This window comes from Cololabis saira, chromosome 5, assembly GCF_033807715.1.
Source record: "Cololabis saira isolate AMF1-May2022 chromosome 5, fColSai1.1, whole genome shotgun sequence".
Taxonomy (NCBI): Eukaryota; Metazoa; Chordata; class Actinopteri; order Beloniformes; family Belonidae; genus Cololabis; species Cololabis saira.
Genome location: NC_084591.1, coordinates 33,758,721 through 33,778,734, shown reverse-complemented (window position 1 = coordinate 33,778,734; position 20,014 = coordinate 33,758,721). Strand labels below are relative to the sequence as shown.

The 20,014-nt window shown below is 42.0% G+C and overlaps 3 protein-coding genes across 9 annotated transcripts; 2 read left to right on the top strand and 1 right to left on the bottom strand.

Moving 5' to 3' along the window:
- The first annotated feature begins 536 nt into the window (after nucleotides 1-536).
- Nucleotides 537-10,907, top strand: LOC133444125 (inner centromere protein B-like). 5 transcript variants are annotated; one of them, XM_061721662.1, is made up of 21 exons: nucleotides 537-659; nucleotides 2,304-2,452; nucleotides 2,584-2,694; nucleotides 2,790-3,415; nucleotides 3,528-3,564; nucleotides 3,965-4,034; nucleotides 4,167-4,305; nucleotides 4,400-4,433; nucleotides 4,582-4,663; nucleotides 4,782-4,922; nucleotides 5,676-5,693; nucleotides 6,847-6,956; nucleotides 7,049-7,169; nucleotides 7,258-7,365; nucleotides 7,498-7,613; nucleotides 7,899-8,019; nucleotides 8,342-8,428; nucleotides 8,933-8,968; nucleotides 9,096-9,158; nucleotides 9,254-9,404; nucleotides 10,675-10,907. In XM_061721662.1, the coding sequence occupies exons 2-21, from the start codon at nucleotides 2,313-2,315 to the stop codon at nucleotides 10,848-10,850; spliced, it is 2,487 nt and encodes an 828-aa protein (XP_061577646.1). In that variant the 5' UTR covers nucleotides 537-659; nucleotides 2,304-2,312; the 3' UTR covers nucleotides 10,851-10,907. The 5 variants fall into 5 exon arrangements, with proteins under 5 accessions (XP_061577646.1, XP_061577645.1, XP_061577647.1 ...); XM_061721661.1 differs by having other exon boundaries at nucleotides 9,251-9,404; XM_061721663.1 differs by having other exon boundaries at nucleotides 7,261-7,365; nucleotides 9,251-9,404; nucleotides 10,675-10,906.
- A 655-nt stretch (nucleotides 10,908-11,562) lies between these two features.
- On the top strand, nucleotides 11,563-14,372 carry fth1b (ferritin, heavy polypeptide 1b). 2 transcript variants are annotated; one of them, XM_061721705.1, is made up of 5 exons: nucleotides 11,563-11,739; nucleotides 13,024-13,127; nucleotides 13,227-13,373; nucleotides 13,541-13,666; nucleotides 13,762-14,372. In XM_061721705.1, exons 2-5 carry the CDS (start codon nucleotides 13,026-13,028, stop codon nucleotides 13,918-13,920), a joined length of 534 nt encoding a protein of 177 aa, XP_061577689.1. In that variant the 5' UTR covers nucleotides 11,563-11,739; nucleotides 13,024-13,025; the 3' UTR covers nucleotides 13,921-14,372. The 2 variants fall into 2 exon arrangements, with proteins under 2 accessions (XP_061577689.1, XP_061577688.1); XM_061721704.1 differs by having other exon boundaries at nucleotides 11,564-11,739; nucleotides 13,010-13,127.
- Nucleotides 14,373-14,397: 25 nt separating this feature from the next.
- best1 (bestrophin 1) lies at nucleotides 14,398-19,995 on the bottom strand. 2 transcript variants are annotated; one of them, XM_061721669.1, is made up of 10 exons: nucleotides 19,915-19,995; nucleotides 19,381-19,683; nucleotides 19,174-19,268; nucleotides 18,842-19,075; nucleotides 17,372-17,526; nucleotides 17,184-17,261; nucleotides 16,934-17,086; nucleotides 16,766-16,846; nucleotides 16,535-16,686; nucleotides 14,398-16,455 (listed from the first exon to the last, which is right to left on the bottom strand). In XM_061721669.1, exons 2-10 carry the CDS (start codon nucleotides 19,530-19,532, stop codon nucleotides 15,366-15,368), a joined length of 2,190 nt encoding a protein of 729 aa, XP_061577653.1. In that variant the 5' UTR covers nucleotides 19,533-19,683; nucleotides 19,915-19,995; the 3' UTR covers nucleotides 14,398-15,365. The 2 variants fall into 2 exon arrangements, with proteins under 2 accessions (XP_061577653.1, XP_061577652.1); XM_061721668.1 differs by having other exon boundaries at nucleotides 19,381-19,651; nucleotides 19,915-19,978.
- Between the last annotated feature and the right edge of the window lie 19 nt (nucleotides 19,996-20,014).

Here is a 20,014-nt window from a genome sequence, read left to right as displayed (position 1 = left end):
AATAAGGCACGTAACCTCTTATTATTATTCTTTTGGGTCAGTGAAAAACATATTTTACCTACTGGAGAGTCAGTTGAGAATGGGACAGACACATTTCTAGACGAGGAAGTACAACTGTTTTTAAAAAGCAAGGTGCCTGATATGCTATTTAAAATATCCGCCCTCTGGAACATGTTCGTCACCATCCTAAAATCATGTGTTTGACATTTGAGTCGTGAGCAGAGAGGGGAAAAAAACAAAACAAAACAATTCCCGTGGGATATTGATTGGCTGATTTAAATCTCAGCCTGACTGTCACTCCTTCCTGAGCCTCCGTTGGATTTTAACACTCGTTTCGCTGGTTTCCGCATTCCACACGACCCGCCACCGTAGTTTCCAAGGCAACTTCCGCCCTACGGGATATCGCTGCGTAGAGATCGAGCAGACCCTGGCGTAGCCGCCTCCTGATTGGCTGCTGATATGAGGTTTAAACGCGGGTCATTTGTGGCGTCGCTGTTGTCGTGTAATGGCCAGACAAGCGAGTAGGAAGCGTTTTATAATAGATCCATGGTAGGAAGGCTTTAACGTTTCTTTTTATGCAGGTATGCCATTTATTTAGGTTTCAGATATAACGGGAGTAAAATCGTCGTATTTCCTGGAAACAATCTTGGACATTAGAGGTAAATATTTCTGTTAGCTTTGTGGATAAACGTTCGTTTCGTGATAATGTAGTTGTTTGTTTAACTTGGCAATAATATCTTTAAGTATGCTATGAAATTCTGAATGACATATTTAACTTTGACTGATTCGTGTTTTTGTTTTATATATACTTAATCTAGCATTTCATCCAGGAAATGTTCGCTGGCTTGTAACTTCTTATGCACAATTACATAAACATTAAGGGACTGTTATCTTTAATATGAACGCATTATTGCTGAAGTGTGTCGGTACACTAAACAACGAACATAATGTCACCGTTAACCACATTGTTTTCAAATGAACTTGTCTGCAAAATGGTAAAAACTGCGCATGCTCGAGCTGCAGCTAAGGTTGCAGAGACGCATGCATTATAATAACTGTAAAAGCTGGTAAGGTATGGAAAAATAACTATTCGGATAGGCCAATACTTATTGTCAACGTGTACAATAGCAGTGGTAAGTTTTGTAATGATCCCTCGACCTTGATTGATATGTGTAGTTTGATGATGATTTAATGATTCTTATTACTAAAGTATTGATACTAAATGAAAATATGAATTGGGCCTAAATACATGTTATCATCATTGTTGTCCATTGCCCTTCTGTAGCTTACTTTTATTAAAGGAACAGGTCTGTTTTTCCATTTAACTATTTAGATGAACCCAGAATAAAAATGACATTTTCATGTTTTACTGTGATTTGATGCTAATTGAATTATTTTGTTCACAACAATTTTATCTCTCCCCTGAAATAAAATGTAAAAACTCCTTGTGACAGACTGTCAAATTACCAAACTTGAATGTGATCCAGGTAATCGGTATAATTGAGATTTACACCCCTTAAAAATAGTAGTCTATTATTTTACAAGTGCAATGGAATTTCAGCCTAAATGTCACTATATTTGGCCAATCATGCAACTTAATTTACTGACATAACGATAATAATCAAAATACATATTGTTGCTGTAGTTTACAATTGATCATTATGTGTGTGTGTGTATATGTATATAAAAGGAGACATATTGCTGTAATTATTTTGTCTACCTAAGCTATTTGCAAACATGGGTTAAATTGCAGCTGAAAACCAGAATGACAAATGCCATACAGTAAAGTTATAATTAAATATCACATTGTATCATAATTGATATTTTAAGCAATGATGTAACATAAATGCATATTTTCACTATATTGTGCTGCCTCAGATGTAATGCATGTAATCTGTGTACACTATTCCCAGAAAATATTAATGTTTGATGCAACTTTATATTGTCCAGAGGAAATATAACATTATTAATGATAATCATTTAGGACTAGTATTGTCAAACTATTTGTAAACAAGTTTTTAAAATTACAACTTGCAATATGAACAAAGGCACAAATGAAATGTAGCACAAGCTAAAAATGAAGCGCCTATACGTGATAATAACATGGCCATAATTGGGAAGAAATGTATAATATATTCAGAGGGAACAAAGCAAATGTTAAATGTAAAAAATGAATTATGACGTTGAGGTCATCAAGAACATAAAAATAGTAATGCATAAATATAAATGATTTCAAGTTATTTGTTTTGCATGTCGTATAAAGTCTGCCAGCTTATCCTGATTTTGGTCAATTTGTGCCTCAGGTTGCCACCATGAACTCCGCATTAATGTCAGTTCGTTCCCTCATGCAAGTGTTTGATGGCAAAATGCAGGAGTTCATCAGTGAGATTGATAATGTCCACATGGTTTGGCTGGAGGAGATCCAACAAGAAGCCAATCGCATGTTTTCAAGGTATGTTTGACTTCATCCCATTTCAAATCTCTTGAATGAAGTTTTTTTGTCTTCATAAATGTGTTGTTGGGATTAGCTCTCTTGTAAAATAGTTTTTCCTCACGAGATTTTTCTCTTCCTTTTCTTCTCAGGGACTTTAATACAGAACCCGAATTGATGCCAAAAACACCGTCACAGAAAAAGAACAGTCGCAGGAAACGTGTGTCTTTAGGACATCAAGAAGAAAATCAAGCAAGGCGGAGGTTTGACCTTAATTACTGCTTTGAAACTTGGAACATGTTGTGCAATTTGTCTTTTTAATTGCAAATGTGTGTTTTGTTTTTATTTTGACATCTAGATTTTCAAAGGGAAAGCGCAGTAACCTGCGTGGCTCTTCTGTTAAACCACTAAACCTGATTGCTGAAGATGAATCCATTCCTGAAGTTTCAACTTCTGAGACCAGCCCAACAGTTCAGCCGAAACGCACCACCCGCAAAAACAAACAGACAAAGCCTGAGGTGGTAGAGGATGAGGATAAGCTGTCTGGCAACAGCAATAAATCAAAAAAAGTGCAGAACAAAAAGCCCCAGCTGGAAGTGGAGGAAGAGGAACAGGTGGGCAGAAGTGACAATGTGCAGGATGCTGAAATCGATCCACAAGAAGCAAGTATTCCTGTCCCGTCTCCTCCCAAGATACCCTTGCCTAAAGTCGTTGTCAGGATCTCATCTGAGGAGCGTCTCTCTGCTGAGCTAGCCAAGATGTCTGAAGCTTCTCCAGGTCGTACAGCAGCTACGATTCCAATAGCAGATGCTACTCAGACCGCGAGGCGGAGCTCTGTGCGATGCTCCCTCAAACTACGTCACTCAGTTGCTGGTCTCCGGCACAGTATGACACAGGAATCTGTCCGCCGGGCCTCACGGCGATCCATGCTGAAGAGGATGGCAGCTCGCATGGGCAACTCTACATGTAGCAGCAACATCAGTGGTGAAATATTCACTTTTTTTTTAAATTTTAAACTACATATGTCCAAAAATGCTCCCAAATTCTTACATGCTTGTATTTTCTAAATACCATTTGACATTTTCTTTTTATGTAGAGGACTCTTCCAGGGACACTGCTGAGGAAGAAGACGCGTGAGTGTTTTCTGTGCTCTTATTGTCTGTGTACATGTTTTTTATACATATATTGGTGTGGTTTTGTTTCTGTGCAAGTTTGGGACAGTGTCCTGTCTTAAAGATAAATAAATAAAATAATCTTATACTTTGATAGTAGTGGTTGTCGTAATAAGATTTAAAATATCACCGACACATTCAACAATGAAGACTTGACAAAAGATCTCTGCCATGGATTTGCATCCTTTTATGATTTTGGTCTTCAGGATTTGGTTGGATCAAATAATATTTAAAATGTAATTTTTCTTGCAATGTGAAACATTTAATTTCCTCAAGGGTTTTGTCTTCATAAGTTACCCTGAACCACACTTGAAGGATTCATTGATCTGTATTCTCCTCACTTGTGTGTTCACTGTCGTAGCGTAAAAGAGGCTGGACCTGCTGACACGGTTGATAATACTGCTGCTGAAAAATCAGAGGACTCTTCAAAGGTATTAAACTCTTGTTTTTAGCTATTAAAAGCATCAAACTATCATGTTGAATGCAATGATGTCGTCATATACGTATGCCTTCTATAATGTCTCTACCAAATTCAGTTTGCTTCATGATTTACCTCCCACTAGAACAAACCCAAAATTAATCTGCTTGTTCTGGAACCGGTTGAACGAATCACTCGATCTGTGGCTGCAAACTCTCCAAAACTGGCACCCCCGACGTTATTTGTCAGCGAGGAGAAAGTGAGCACCCCTGTCAAACGAACAGGTATGAGATCTTTCTTTTATTAATCTCCCACCGCACATACATTTAATTACAGCTCTTTACCAGAGGGCTCACTGTGCAAACCTTTTTCTTCCAGTTGTCATTGGGAAACAACAGACAGCAGTTGGGAGGTGCGTTGGTGCTCCATGTGTTGTGATGGATTGTTGTCTCGTCTATCATGCCGTTTAGTTTCCCGTCTGTGGCATGATGTTCAAAGAACAGTTGTCAGTTTGAGCCAAGTCACATTTCTTCCTCTTCCGTCTCCTCATGTGTCTTCAGGGCAAGTACTAAACGTAAAGCACCAGACACTGTGGAGGACAGTCCTACAAAGAGGTTATCTCCTCCCAAGAAGAGTCAAAGTGTAAGATGCAAAAAAAAATCTTGTATGGTGGTTAAATTGATGTAGATTAAGGAAAAACTAAACTGAGTGGGTCTCCTTATCAATTAATGCTTGAATGTCTTTTGCTCTTAATGCACAGGCGATTAGACCCAATATGAAGTCTTTCCTCCACACTGTGCAGAAGAATCAGTTGCTAATGATGACGCCAAACTCTCTCGGTCGAACCTCTACGATCAAGTCCTTTATCAAACACACCACCCCCCTGAAACTTGATCCAAAGGTGAGTTCAGGGTTCTCCACACAACGTAAATACACGACTGGGTCATCCATGGGAAATGTTTGGATGGCTTCTTTTTTGTTAAATTGCAAATGTTTAAATCTGTGATGTCAGAGGTTGATCTTAATCTGAGTTGGCATCTGCTCAGAGCTAGATTATTGGTTTCATGTGTCTTGTGGAAGACCTTAGTTATAAGAAAGTGTACTTTTTTCATTCCTGCTCATGGAAAAGTACGGTAACAGAGCACTCTCCTCTTCTGACCGGGTACACGGCCAGTACACCCACCGTGTTTACATGCACACCAATACTCCACAATCACTACAAATACCACTAACTCGTAGTAATGTTTACTGTTGAAAGTTTGTTATGCCTTTCCTCCAGTGACGTTAAATTGTAGGTTCCTCAGTAAAATATTGTATGCATAACATTCAGATACAGTCTCCTTTGTGGTTTAAAGGTAATGACACCAAGTTTTTTACTTTAAAGCTTTGAAATCGAGGTTTATGGTACACACTAATATGGAAACACTGACTGTAAAGAAGTAGTTGTAGAAGGTGGAAAAGGCATTTAGGTATACATTTTATACAGCTGGTGGTTACAACAACCATGAAAACCTTCACAATGTGCAATGACACAAGTTGGAGATTTTGAATGCGAATGATAAAATATGACACTTAGTTTTGACCTATTCATGATATGGGTCACATTTTTAAGTGATATGATGCTCTTATTTTGATGCATTTTCTTCCCCCTCAGATGAGCTCTGGTATTGTGGTAAGTGCAATGTTTAAGCACTCTGTGTGGGAATTTGTTGGTGTTTAACAACCCTGTTGTAGAACTGGATTAGAAGTAACTTTGCACATACTCTTGAGTGAGCCCCGTTCCCACTGCCAAGTGTGGACAGTTAAGCTGCTTTCACGCTACATAATTTTGATGCCAATTTGTCAATCATCACGCCAAGCGTGCCAACGAGTTGGGGGGGCAAATCCGAATGCAGTCGCCATATTGAAATCCAGCTATTTTAAACTTATTGTATCCCAATTCATAGTAGTAGTGTTCGACCACTGCACCTCTCCACTTGGGTCTAAGGGATGGGGACTGATCGGGTCGTATTGACAAAAACACACTAGAGACTAGTGGGTGACACATGTCCATGTCAGTTCTTGTAGTGTTTGACCCTCATTTGTCAGTCCTGAAGTGTGAACACCACTATGACTCGTGTGACGCAACTTAGAAACATTTTCAAAGTTGTGTTCCAGTAGAAATGAAAGGGATGACACCTGATTATTTAAAAAAACTGTTAAAAGCTAAATGTGCAACTGTATTACATGCACAGAAGACAGGCGTTCAGTGTGTTAATAGAACAGGGTCCATGTGGGAAAGGGGCTACAGACAAAGTTTGAGCTGGTCCATAGATTTAGTCACTGATGTACTAATGAAACATTTAACCTAAACTTTGTTTGACTTAAAGTAAAAATTCACTTCATTCTGACATTAGCAGTAGCCTTGTTGGTTATCACACAGGTGTTGAGCTATTTCAATTTTTATGGTAATTAATAAAGAAATCTCCTGGTTTTTGACACTACTGGTTGGGGGTTCATTGGGTGAGGGGCTTTTCTTCATATTTTGTATTGAATCCCCCCCAATACACCCAGTGTAACACAGGTTTTGTTTTACTCCCTGTTGTAACACACCTTTCTCTTTTTTTTTTTTTTTTTTTTTTTCTCCACCTATCCGTTTCCACAAAGCTTGTGGGAGTTAACTTGGCACTGGTTTCTTTTGGATTCATTTCTTTTGGATTCATGCAATCTTTTTATGCATCTTTTATTTTTTCACTACTTCATAATACTGTCCTATGATCTCTATCTGGATGCACATTATGTATCTTGGGGTTGTGTGCATTTCTTTCTACCCATCTTCTCTCCAGACAAAAGAGCGTTACAAGCTGGAAGCTCTGAAAATTAAGCAGCAGCAAGAGGAGGAAAGGATGAGGAAAATGGAGGAGGAGAAGAAGAGGAAACAGGACGAACTTAAACAGTTAAGACTTGGCATCCTTCAGGGTTGATAGATTTAGATTTAAATTGATCTATTTTTATCTAATAAAATCTATTTTCACATTTCTGCTCCAGGAAGAGGGATGAGAGGACCAGACGAGTGTTCGAGGCCAAAGTAAAAGAAGAGCAGAGGGAAGAGGAAAAGAAAAAGAAGATTGAGCAAAAGATGGCTCAGATTGAAGGGAAAAGCGATAAGGTAACGGAAGGTTTAACGGTGGCTCTGACTTGTTAGATTCACCAATAAAAAGGTTTGATCTGATCTCTTGTTTGTTTCTAACTCCAAGCAGCAGCGCCAGGCGGAGGAGAAGGCCAAGAAGAAGGTGAAGCGTCAAGAGGAGCTGGAGCAGAAGAAGAAACTTGAAGAAGAAGCCAAAAAGAAAAAGATGCAGCAGGTGGAAAGACTTTGTTCCCACGTGATGCAAGATGGAAACGACGGTTTTCATTGAGAGTTGACATTGTTAGAGCTTGAATTTAGAATCTGCCTTTTTATGCATTTTTTTTTTTTTTATATTTAAAACATTCAGGAAGAAGAGAAGCGTCAGCAGGAACTTCTGGCAAAGGAGGAGGAAGAACTGAAAGCTCTCAGAGCGCTGGAGCTGAAGAGACAGCAGGAGAGGGAGCGGCAAGCCGCGGCTGAAAGGTTGGATGTTTTTACAGTCCATAGACCATAGAGACTGATTGGGTGGCGTTAAAACGTCAAAATATAATACTGACCAATAGAATATGAAATAGTTCTCATGCTGCCATGTGTAATTTATCAAGAAGATGGTTTATATAACTGTATACCTCTTTTAGCAAGTGTATCAACATCGTTATAAACCATACTAGGGGACGTTTTCCTTTTTTAGCACGTTTAATTTAACAAATCCATGAATAAGGGATTTCAGATGGTTTTAAATGATGAACTTGTTTTTTATCTCTCCAGGGAGCGAGTGGAGAAAGAAAAGGCTCTCGCTCTACAACGCGAATTGGAAAAAGCAGCGAGAGAAAAAGAGATGAGAGAACTGGAAGAGAAAAGGAAGGCCCTTGAGGAAAAAAGAAAACTGGTAATGAACATAAAGTTGTCTGAAATGAGCATCTGAAGGTTATTTTACTTTTTTTATTAAATGGCAGCACAAAAACAAAATTGCTTATAGGGCAGTTTACATACCTACAGGCTCGGTGCTGTATTTGACTTATACTTATGAAAAGACTTCATCAGCCCTTGGGAGGGGGCTGTAGTGTTTCTGGGTAACCTTTCATCCCATGATATTTATGGCACCAGCGGTTTGTCTCATCGCATGTTGATGGAGATTGGAGGTCGTGTTTGGCATCTCCTTTGCTCTTGTTGTATGTGGATGTTGATGTAATTCTGTTTGGTTCCACCAGGAGGAGCAGCAGAGACTTGATGCGAAAGAGAAGGCTCTTAAAGAGAAAGAAGAGGCCAAGGAGAAGGAGGCTGCTGCTCACAATCAGGTACGCTGACGGCAGCACAATCACTAAACTCAAGTACACTGTTGAACACAAACTCACTCACATCTTATTGACCCTTGGTTTAAATATTCACACAAACTAAAAACATTTTTCTTCACACATTTCATAATTTAAGTATTGACGGTGAATGACGGTACTTTTTTTTTTTTTTTTGTCCTTTGTTTCCTATAATGTGAAGTTCGGTAAATTCAAGAGGATTAATTTTTTTTTCTGAGTAATGTGAAAAGTTCCTAAATATATTGATGCTTATATTAAGATTGTTTTTTAAATCGAGGCACACATGGCAGGCTCTGTTCAATTGTTTAAAATTTGAGCCACAAACATTTTGGTCTTTTCGTTCAGGAAGTGAACACTCAAGAAATTAGCTAAAAAATCATTGCATGAAGGATATGAAATGATTATTTAACATTTGGACATTTAGCATGTTGGATTTGTAAAGTCATCACTCGTTTCTTTTTCTTCCCCTCCATCTCAAATGTTGCGAAGGCTTCTGCTAACCTGAACGTGACTGTGGATATTGAGGTACGGATAAAACTGAATGCTCCACAGTCACATTATTAATGACATGATTTATATTTCTATATATGGTTTCTGGGACTTCTCCACTTGTTCTTGATTCCTAGTGTTTAAACCCCTCTTTTCATTTCAGAAGTCAGTACTGAACACACCAAAGGGAAAGGCAGGCGGCCTAAACGTGACGTTGGATATTACGGTACATCTTGATCCATGTTTAGCACACGTCCACCTGACATATACCAAATAATGAATCGGTCTGTTAACTCATACTTTACCTTTCACCTGCAGCAGTCCTCCCCTCAATCGTATGTCATCACTCCAAAGGGGGGTAATAAACCAGCAATGTCCAAAAGTCAAGAGGATTATGGAATGGATCAGAACAGTGACGACTCCACCGATGATGAGTCCGACCCTCGGAAACCTATTCCATCCTGGGCAGAAGGTGCGTATGACGCCACTGGTCAGAGAACGGGGCTCGCCTACCTTGTGATGTGATTGGGCTTGTGCAAGATTTTCAAAAATAACAAGCATGAAAGAACCATAGACTGTATAAAAAGAACTGGATGAACGCTGTGATGTCACCTCGGTGGTTATGAAGACTTTTTTGATCTTGCAGTGCAGCATTTTATTAAAACTGATGGCCTTGATTTAGCCACACATCCATCATCTATACCCGCTTATTCCTATTCAGTGTCGGGGAGATCTGCTGCTGCCTATTACAGCGATGATTGGATGAAAGGCAGGGTACACCCTGGACGGGTCGCCAGTCCGTTACAGGGCCTTAGTTGATCCAAAAATGGGTAAATGAGCAGGCCGGTAAGCCAGCTGGAGCAGGCCCACCTTAGTTCAGTTACTGGAAATGAGCTGTTTTCAGTTTGCTCGGCTTATGATGCTCAAACGTTCATCATTCTGATCCGATGTGTCTGAACATTAATTTCAAATGCCACTACCGAAACTTACAAAGGGAGTGTCGTCAAAGCAGGAAGGAAAACCAGTACGGCCCGCTGGGACCATGGGCTGGAAAGTTACTGGACAGTGTCTGTAGAGTCGTAGATGGCGCCATGTTGTTCATGGGGGGAAGGAAAGGGCCCCGGGAGCAGACTGGAACACACCCACATCCTGTCAGAGTTGGCCTTGGCTTCCAGCTCTTTCAGCTGATCCACAGCAGAGAAGCTGCAGAGCTGCTGACTAATATTAGCTGTTGAATTAACCATCTCAAATATCGTTTCAGTGGCAGAATCAGAGATCGGCGCTGCGTTTAGCCAGAAACTGGCAGTCAATCCTCTAAACTTTGTAGCATGGCGATGATTGAGGAGGAGGTGACGATGGCTAAACATTGGCTGAGCCAGCAGCCACTCAAAGTCCTTTATGACTAAGTTTATTAGTTGATGTGGTACAACAAGGTTGACCCTAAAACCACTAGTTAATATTGAGAAATGAGCTGAGCGGTGCATGCTGTTTGTTATGATCTTGTATCAGACGAACAAAGAAGACAAGAAATGTATCCTCACATGGACCTTTCACGAAGCTGCGTGAAACAAAGTTGACATTTCTGGTCCAATTGTGGTGAAGGGTGTTGCATCTTTGCTTGGATTTCCTTCCCTCATAATGACCCCCCACCTTGCACTTATTGACTGTCACTAATTGATATCTAGGATACTAAATGTGTATCGATTTAAAAACACACTGATTTGATGTATTTTCTCTTTCAGGTCCCAACCTGAAGCTGATCATTATGAAGCAATACTTCAACCCTCCGGATTTGGAATCTTTTTTTGGGGATATTGAGCCGCCCAACCTGGAGGACATATTTTATAAGAGCAAGCCTCGTTACTTTAAACGCACTAGCTCAGCTGTTTGGCATTCGCCTCCAGCTGGGGCAAAGTAGTGATTTGTACACTAAAGTTTTATATATTATTTTAATTTCAAATAAAGCATCTGTTTTTTTCCGTCTTTGTTTGTTTATCTATTTTAATTTAGTTTTTGATGAGAATTTAACTTTTGATTATTGGTTTCACATGCTTTCTTATAACTTTTAATCTATTTGCTTTTTTCTTGTCGACTCATACTGTATTCTGCGTCCAGTCTGTGCGAGTAAACCATTATCTTTAGCTTTAGAATAAAAGTTCGGTCTTTTGGATCTGCCTGTGTAGTCTAACTCAGATAAATAGACATTTTGCAAAGTCAATCAGCTAAAAGAATCTGAATTCCAAGGACACGACTGAGTTTTGGTTTCTCTTTAATCAGAGTTTTTGAGTTCAGGGGGTTTTGTCTTTTTAAGACTTATGTCTTGCATGTGGCCGTTAATAATAAAATCTGTTATTTTTGTCTCACTGCTGATAATGCTGCCTTCACAGTACCGCGGTGGCAGTGGGAGACGACGCAATACGTTAGGTCGGTTATAGAACATAGCTTCTTTCAAGGAAACTTCAGGTATCAGCTTGTCTCTTCAATCAACTGACAAGGCTATATTTTGTTTTATTTTTTTTCTTTTAAACTAAAAAGGTACAAAAGCTACCGTATCTGGCTCTGGATAGAAGTTAAACCCATTGGAAAGCGGGAAGTTCCAAGTTCCGATCGTCTTCAAAGGCATCATTAAAACCACTTCCGCCTCTTGACGTAACCAAGCAGTTCTGGTTTACTGTGAGCGGCATTGTGCAACTTTCAAAATAAACCAATAATTAGGGTTGAAGATTTCACGCAAACTCCGTTCTGCCTACCGCCCATCGAGCACTTGTAGGTGGAGACAACAACCATCTTCATCGGAGGAGGAAGAGGTAGGTCCGTGGACCAGCTTGTAATGTTCAGTGGAGCATATTTCCTATCTATCTTATCGGAGTTTACTTTTAAAAATACTCGACATATGAATGCAGGCCAGCTAATTATTTAATATAAATAGAAAGTTTCGTCTGCCTGACTTGTGTAAGGTGACACCTCAAGGACACGTAAGAACACGTGTCTGCCTGCACGTAAACAGAGTTGTTTTCGTACACAGCTCCACAATGGATTTAAACTACGTGTCTGTAGGACATTTATATGCATATATTAACAAAATGTTCTGTCTGTGCAGAAATGGTGTGATAATATAACTGAAGCAAACGTTTATCTGCTTCCAACGTGACTCATCAGCCCCATTAAAAAGAACTTATCGTGTCACAATGTCAAGATAATAGTCCACGCTGTTGGAGATATGTACAACAACAAAACGTTCTTATTGTGATGTTATTGTGTGCATCCAGTACTCGAGTTGTAAAAAAGAATCGGGGGATGGTGGATTTTATCATATGGGGACAGAAAATTGGTGCTGATTACAAATAATATAATATATTACAAATAGCAGTGACCAAAACACCTGCAGAAATACTGCAGGAATGACATAGCAGCAGTTAAATGCAGCCTTCTGTAAGCTTTAAATATCCACTGGGCTTATATCAAATACATCAAAACACAACAATAAAAAACAGTTTTCTGAACTTATCAATATGACTCTGTCCTTCACAGGATAAGTAAAATGGATCACTGCAAAAAACTCAAAATCTTGAATATTTGTCTTATTTCTTGTTAAAATGTCTCATTTTAGTAAAAACAATCTCATTACACTTAAAACAAGACTCATCACTGGAAAAAACAACAATTTTCACCTGTTTCAAGTAGATTTTCACTTGAAATAAGTACAAAAATCTGCCAGTGGAACAAGATTTTTTTGCCTGTAATAAGAAGATGAATCTTGTCCCACTGGCAGATTTTCCTACTTATTTCAGGTGAAAATGTACTTGAAACAGGTGAAAATGGTCAAATAAGTAATTTTTCTGGTGATGACTAAATGTTGAAATAGCAGTAAAACCACATTCATTGATAAATGGTAAATAATAAAAAAATAAAAATAAATGGAAAGGGGGGATGGCAGTTTTACTGGGGGGATGATTTTGACCGTTTTTATTTCATTATATCTCATCCCCCCTCAACTTGAGTACTTTGTGCATCCTTAGTTGTGATAAACACAAGAGTATGCACAGTTACTTACACGTCACATGTTAATTTTTACAGCTGTTTATACACAGACATGAGTTCACAGATCCGTCAAAACTTCCACCAGGACTGCGAGGCTGCGATAAACAGGCAGATCAACCTGGAGCTGTATGCCTCCTATGTTTATCTGTCAATGGTAAGAAATGCTTTGAAGCTAGCAGCTGCTTTGTTTAACTCTGAGACATGAGATGCTTTTTTTTTTTAATCATGTTTATTTTTTTCTCCTGATTTCTAGGCATACTATTTCGATAGGGATGATAAATCCCTTTTAAATTTTGCCAAGTTCTTTAACGCACAGTCCAAGGAGGAGCGAGAGCATGCAGAGAAGCTGATGACTCTGCAGAACAAGCGTGGAGGCCGAATCTTTCTGCAGGATGTCAGGGTTAGCAGCAATTCTTTCATCAGTTAAAAAGAGAGATGGAAATCTGCGTGAATGCTCTTTTTTTAGTACACAAAGAGCTTAAAACAGAACTGATGCTGAAGTTGGCTCCTCAGATTTTTCTGCATGAGACGCATCATTATAGTAATGTCATTAATTATTTGTGTCAGAAACCTGATAGAGACGAGTGGGGCAGCGGCCTGGAGGCTCTGGAGTGTGCTCTGCAGCTGGAGAAAAATGTAAACCAATCCCTGCTGGACCTGCAGAAACTGGCAACTGAACACAATGACCCTCACGTAAGAAGCAGCTGAGAACATGATGTACAGTATCTGGCAGTTTTATGCTGATCAATATAACGCAGCGGCCTCTCCCCTTCCCTGCACTCCCATAGATGTGTGACTTTATAGAAACCCATTTCCTGGACGAGCAGGTGAAATCCATCAAACAGCTGGCGGACTGGATCTCCAGCCTGCGCCGGATGGGGGCCTCTCAGAGCAGCATGGCTGAGTACCTGTTCGACAAACACACCATGGCTGAGGAGGGCAGTTAAACCGAGCTGCAACTCCTGCTCACGTCCGCACGAGAACTGCATGCGATACCTAGGCTGCTTCACTTTATTAGGCCAAAGATCACCTGTGACTTCTGCACTTTGTATGGCATTAAAGTCTCTCATTCAGGCTGCTACTGCATTCATATTCCGTTAGATGGTCTACAGAGACCTGCTTCTCTTCAAGCAACACCTGTATCGGGGCCGACGCTGCACTGCCGCAGCTGCACGATAGATACATTACTCGTATTTAGCATCTGAAGAAAAATTGTTACACAAAGTCCTTTTATTTCTGATTTTAAAATAAATACTTTCACCTTTTCATATAAAAGTATTGCAGTTTAAGCATTTACTGACTAACTGTAGTGCTTAATATTGTATGTGAATATTTGTATTTTTTTGTTTTAAGTCGACTTGTACTTGTATAATGAGAAAATAAAGTAATAGCACGCACACGTCGGTTATCTTTATTGCATCTTTATTGAAAAACACAACAATGACAAAAGAAGCAGAGGATGTTATTTAAAGTTTATTTAAACGTACACAGGGGAACGAATCAATGCCATCTAGATTTAAATTATATGTACAGTTGGGCTTCTTGTTGCTTAACTTCAAAGGAAACTTAGTTTTTTCCTTACTTAGTGGCAGTTTAATAATTAATCGTGTCTTTTGAACAAGTTGGAAACGTCTCTGCAAGTTAATACAGGAAAATGGGCAATATCTTTTTATTAGTTTGCAACCAGTTCAAAATCAGTGACTCAAACCATGGTTTCCGCAGGGTTTTAAAAAGTATTAAAAAGTGATAAATGAAAATTGCCAAATTTAAGGCCATTAAAAGTGTTAAATTCACTGTCAGAGGTATTTTTTTTTTTTTTTTTAATTGGTATTTTTTACCTTTTACATTTTAAGCAGTCTATTTTATTGTCATTCACAGAGTGAAATAAATGTGAAACATCTGATCAACATCAATGAGTCTATCTGTTCTGTATAGTGTTCTATAGGTCAAAATCTGTTAATGTTAAATGGTCCATGATTAACACTTAATGTTGTGACAGTTTTTTAAAAAAATCTGAAGGTAGTGAAAAAGGTATTAAATTGGTATTAAATTTAACATAAGGATTGCTGTATAAACCCTGCAAACTTTGTGTGAGCAGAACCACCAGGCCCGGGAGGTGAAGCTCTCAAGGAAGAGCTTCAGTCTGCAGTACCACGCATGACCACAAGGCTCCGGCATTAAAACATCTCAGATTTCAGTAGACTCATTCAAAAAATTCTCTTACTAAACACAAACACAATGTTGCCCCCACCCCAATTACATTTCATAGGTGCTATTACCTCATATAATTAATTCATTAATTATGATCAATATGATGTTTGGCCTTCTTAAAAATAAAAAGAACGAGGCCAAATTCTAAAATCAAAACTTGCACAGTCTGACCCTGGTGTGGTCACAGAGCCTTTCCTCCGTCCTGGTCCCTCCCCCCCGTGGCCTTGTTGCCCCCGCCCTCCACCAGCACGCCCAGCAGGTCTCCGTCAGCCAGAGAGATTCCTGAATCGTTTGGGGAGTTGCGCTGAGTGGTTTCTTGCTGCGACGGTGCTGCAGTGGAAACCGTGTTCATGTTACCGCTCAGCCCGCCGCTGGCGCCCCCGTTGCTCGCCCTCGTGTTGGAGTTGAAATTTCCAAGGTTACCAAAATTAGTGTGGCCTGTTCCGTTGCAGAGACCTCCCGGCGTGGCGGTGCTGGTGGTGCTCGTCGCATTAATGCTGCCGGAGCTGCTGCTGGGATTACTGGGATTCGGTACTGCCGAGTGGGAGGGGGGAGTAAATGAGAATACTCTTTCTCCTGCACTTCCTGTGGCCCGAGCACTCGGGGGTCCGGTCTGGCTGTCGGTGGATGGGAGAGGATCCAGAGTGAGGCGAGGAGGAGGAGGGCGGCGAGACAGGAGGCCGTGTCCCAGTCGGAGTTTAGATATTGGACAGAGTTGAGGTGGGGGGTCGGGGAAGGAGAACGCTGGAACACTCTGCATCTCGCCATCCCCACTTAACCAGGGGAAAGCAGACGATGGCGGCGGCGGGATGTGGCCCGGGGTGTCAGGCGGTAGCAGCTGCGAGCCTACCATCGGGGGGGCCATGGAGCTACAACTGCGATCCCACTCATTTTGGGTTCGCCGGCTGGGTCGAGGGCGGGACATGTGGGGCACAGAGTGGATGGGTGTCTGGGGGCAGCTGTAAAAGCCCGGTCTGTCATACAAGGGCATCGTGGAGAAGGCGTAGTCTGGATCTCGGTCTTGGTTCAAGGGATGGCGTGCTTGACCCGGCGTCGATGGGCCTTCTGGGTGAAGGTAAAGAGGGAAGCGGCTTAGTGGGGCTCCAGGCCGGCGGCGCAGCAAAGAGACCCTGGTGGAGCGAGGGAAGTTGGGGGACTGGACCCCGAGAAGACGGCCCAGTCCTCCGAGCAGCGGCGTGGAGTAGTTGGCCTCTTCGTTCTCCTTGATCTGCTCCAGGTTGGACTGAAACTCCATCTCGTCTTTGGGAACACTGGGGGAAGATCAAGAAGATGATTAACCACGTTCACGGCGCTCCCACGAGGGGACGCACCTGAAAAAGGAAACGTCACCTGATGTCCAGCGCGGAGCCCATGAAGGAGGGTTTTCGGTGCTCGGCACTAGCGGTCGTATACGGAGGCTGTGGCTCAGACTCGTTCCAGTACATGTCCCTCTCCACCAGGGGCAGGCTGTCGTACATCTCGTCCACCGACAACAAGGACACCTGGGGCACAGCGACAACCAACGCCAGTCAAACCCACCATCTGTCATCGCTAGAAGACACATTTGGTCGAGGTCCACACCTGCAGATTGCGATCAACAAGCCAGTTGGTTTCAAAGTCGTCATCATCTTCGCCAAAGGGATTTATGAGTTGCTCGGCCACCTGAAACAATGGAGACAAAGTAACGTCTCAATCAAGCCACAGAATGGACGACTGAGTACGTCAGATCATCTACTAGCCTTCTCTCACCTTCAGCCAACCAACGTAGAAGAAAAACTGCAGCAGGGTAAAGACAGGCAGGTAAAAGTCCACATCATGACCAGGGTACTCTTGAGTCGGATCCAGGAACTGCCGACCAATCAGACACGCCAGAAAGAAGCTGTAGACTGCTACGGTTGCCACCTTATGGACAGACATTGGTCGATGGTTTAGTTAAGTCTTTTAAGTTGCTAATATTCCACTGTGCTGCAAGGATATCTGCTATAGTTCAGTGAGGAACCTGCGTGTAGACGAGCGGCAGGCTGATCCAGTCATAACCGTACAGCTTCATGCACTTTGCTCGTAAACTGTTTAACTCCTGCACAGAAAAAAGACCCAAAGAGGCTCGAGATCAGACGCTGGTGCCGTTCCCTCAAAGTGAGGACGTTCGTGCTCTTCCGCTGAGCACACACACATGAAAATACCAACCGTGAGAAGGGCGGTAAGAGCCACATCATTGTTGATGCGACCCTCGGTCCGAGACCTCAAAGCCAAGCTGACGAACCACATGCAGGGCACCCAGAACTTGTTATGGGGTGACGGCAGATCCTCCAGGTGCCTCAGCTCTTCCGAGGTCATCAAGCCTCAAACAGACAAACATCGTGAAATGAAAGTAGTGAAGTAATGTGTGTTTAAGGCCCAATCCCAATACACCCCCTACTTTTCTTCACTCGCCCTTCTTTTCTTCACTACCCCTAAAAAAGAAGAGACAGATTTTAGGGCACTTGAAATCTTCCCAGGGGCCTGTCCCAATACACCCCCTACCCCTCGTTTTCATCCCTACTCCTAATCAGGAAGCTGAGAGCCAAAAGCTGTTTTAATTTCAGCTGTAGCGCTGTTAATATGCCACTTTATTGAGTTTTAATATTTTTTCAGGCGTAAAAGTAACCGTTAAGATCCCCAACCTGGGCTCAGTTTATCCAAATAACGCCTGTTAAGAAATTTGATCTGATGTTTTCGGCGATGATGAGACTGGGGCGCAGCAGCAGCAGCAGCCGGAGTACAGGATTGATCGCCAGGTCAACCAACCAGGTCTTCCCGGGGAGAAACCTGCAGCTCTGTGGAGAATTACCGCTGGCTGAAATAAATCATTTAGGAAGATAAATGTTGGTTTAATAGATGAAATCTAACAGTTGTAGCTACGCCTTTAAGAAATTTGCTCCGAAAATTTCGGGATTTCTGCCTTCCTGCCGGCTTCGGGAGCTGATTCATGGGTCCACGTTAAATCGACGCAGAGCCTACGGCGTAGGGTACGGCGTACGGCGCGCGTCGCCGCGTGACCTACGCCGTAGGCTCTGCGTTGGTGTAACGCGGAACCATAAATCAGCCTTTATTCAGGCGAGGTTGCAAAAAACGGCAAAAAAGTGATTATGTACATTCACTGAGTGAATATTATGAAAGTAAAATATATATTTCTCGCTAGAAATGTAATCAAAACTCATTTTTATGCAGAAACTAACTCAAAATATTGATTTTATTCACTAAAAAATAAGAAATGTCCGCCATGTTTTTTTTTTTGGATTCAGTCCGCAAATGACGACGAAAAGCATTCTGGGAAATTTTTTGGTCCCTAGGTCAGCGAGTGAGGATCGCAAAACCCTCACTCCGTAGGGACAGATTCATAGCCACTACCCCTTGTTTTCTCCACTCCCCCTAGGTGAAAAGAGGAATTTGGACACCACTACCTTCACGGGAACGCGCAAAATTTAGGGGTAGTGCTGAAAACGAAGGGTAGGGGGAGTATTGGGACAGGGCCTAAGTCTGCTTAGTGACCACGAAAAACTATGTACCAGTCAGATACTTCAATCCTTCAACCTGTCATGCAACTCTGATGGACTATAATGGACTATAAGAGGCTGAGGAACATTGTCTCTGGCCGGCCTCATCACCACGTCGTACCTGCCTGCACCAGATGCTCCATGGTGGGAAACCTCTTGTAGACAGCTGTGCTGACAGAGCGGTAGATGAGCACGCCAGAGAGGTTCACGTAGCGCATCATAGTTCTCCGCGTCAGCCTGGAGGCCTCGTCAGTTCCGCGCACGTGCCCTCCCACTAATGCCGCCAAGCGGTCCGGCCAAGGAACGTTCTCAAACTGGCCCCACCACCGAGACACGACCAAGGTCACGTAGAAACCTGGCGTGAAAGAAAAGTCAGACGCACCCGATGATGGGAGAAAGAGTTTGGTCACATCTTTAACCGCAAAATGGGCAAAAACATCTGCTCTGACTCACCCAACACAAACGACACGGGGATGAGCTCTGCGTAGCGGTCGCAGTATATGGACAGCCTCTCAAACAGCCTCCTCTGGGCATCGCTTAAAACAAACCTTGGAGGGAGAAAAGAGCAGAACTCAGTTCAGAAACCTTGTGAGTTATCAGAGTAGAAAGTCTCTATGGCGTTGCTTGTTTTTCTTGGAGCTTGGAGAAGTTCCTCCTCACCGGTAGACAACACTGAGGAAGTAGTAGAGCAGCGTGAAGATGATGAGCTCTCTGTAGAGCAGTTTATAGATGCTGCCTTTCCATCGCAGGAGCAGATGGAAGAAGGTCCCCAGACCTGCATCGGCAACTCTGCGGGAGTATGTCACCGTCATCGCTGCCGCCGCCGCTGCTGCTTGTTGGCCGACTTGCTGGCTGTCTGTGGCCTGACATGAAGGACACCAGGGTCGTGTGGTGTTCGGGGTTTTGGACGAGCTCAGCTTCAGCGGTCGGCCTGGAATTCATAAGGCCAACCTGGTCACATATCTACGTTGGTGAACAAGACAGGAGATTCAGCTCTGCTGGGGAGTCTTAGGAGTATTTCCACAAGAGACAAGAGACTAAGTCAAATACACCCTTCCCCCCCTCAATTTCTAAGGATTTAAGTGAACACTTTACGAACTAATATAAAACAATAATGTGCCATAAGATCTAACGGGAAGCTTTCAGAGTTAAACGTGGAAGTACAACATATAAAGCTCAAAATCATTCACTTACTGCTGAGAATGAAAAGGCCCCCTCATCACACCTGCAGAGGCCGGAGATATGTGGCAGTGGTGTCCGGAAAGAAAGAGACAAGGAAAACAGGAGAGAAAAA

Coding starts and splice junctions, on each gene's coding strand:
- fth1b (XM_061721705.1), top strand. CDS start 13,026: ATGAGTTCACAGATCCGTCAAAACTTCCACCAGGACTGCGAGGCTGCG. Junction 13,374..13,540: donor TCTTTCTGCAGGATGTCAGG/GTTAGCAGCAAT, acceptor TATTTGTGTCAG/AAACCTGATAGAGACGAGTG. Junction 13,667..13,761: donor CTGAACACAATGACCCTCAC/GTAAGAAGCAGC, acceptor GCACTCCCATAG/ATGTGTGACTTTATAGAAAC.
- best1 (XM_061721669.1), bottom strand. CDS start 19,532: ATGACGGTGACATACTCCCGCAGAGTTGCCGATGCAGGTCTGGGGACC. Junction 19,269..19,380: donor TTCCTCAGTGTTGTCTACCG/GTGAGGAGGAAC, acceptor TCTCCCTCCAAG/GTTTGTTTTAAGCGATGCCC. Junction 17,087..17,183: donor TGCCGCTCGTCTACACGCAG/GTTCCTCACTGA, acceptor TCTGTCCATAAG/GTGGCAACCGTAGCAGTCTA.
- LOC133444125 (XM_061721661.1), top strand. CDS start 2,313: ATGAACTCCGCATTAATGTCAGTTCGTTCCCTCATGCAAGTGTTTGAT. Junction 4,434..4,581: donor CAACAGACAGCAGTTGGGAG/GTGCGTTGGTGC, acceptor ATGTGTCTTCAG/GGCAAGTACTAAACGTAAAG. Junction 9,405..10,674: donor TATTCCATCCTGGGCAGAAG/GTGCGTATGACG, acceptor TTTCTCTTTCAG/GTCCCAACCTGAAGCTGATC.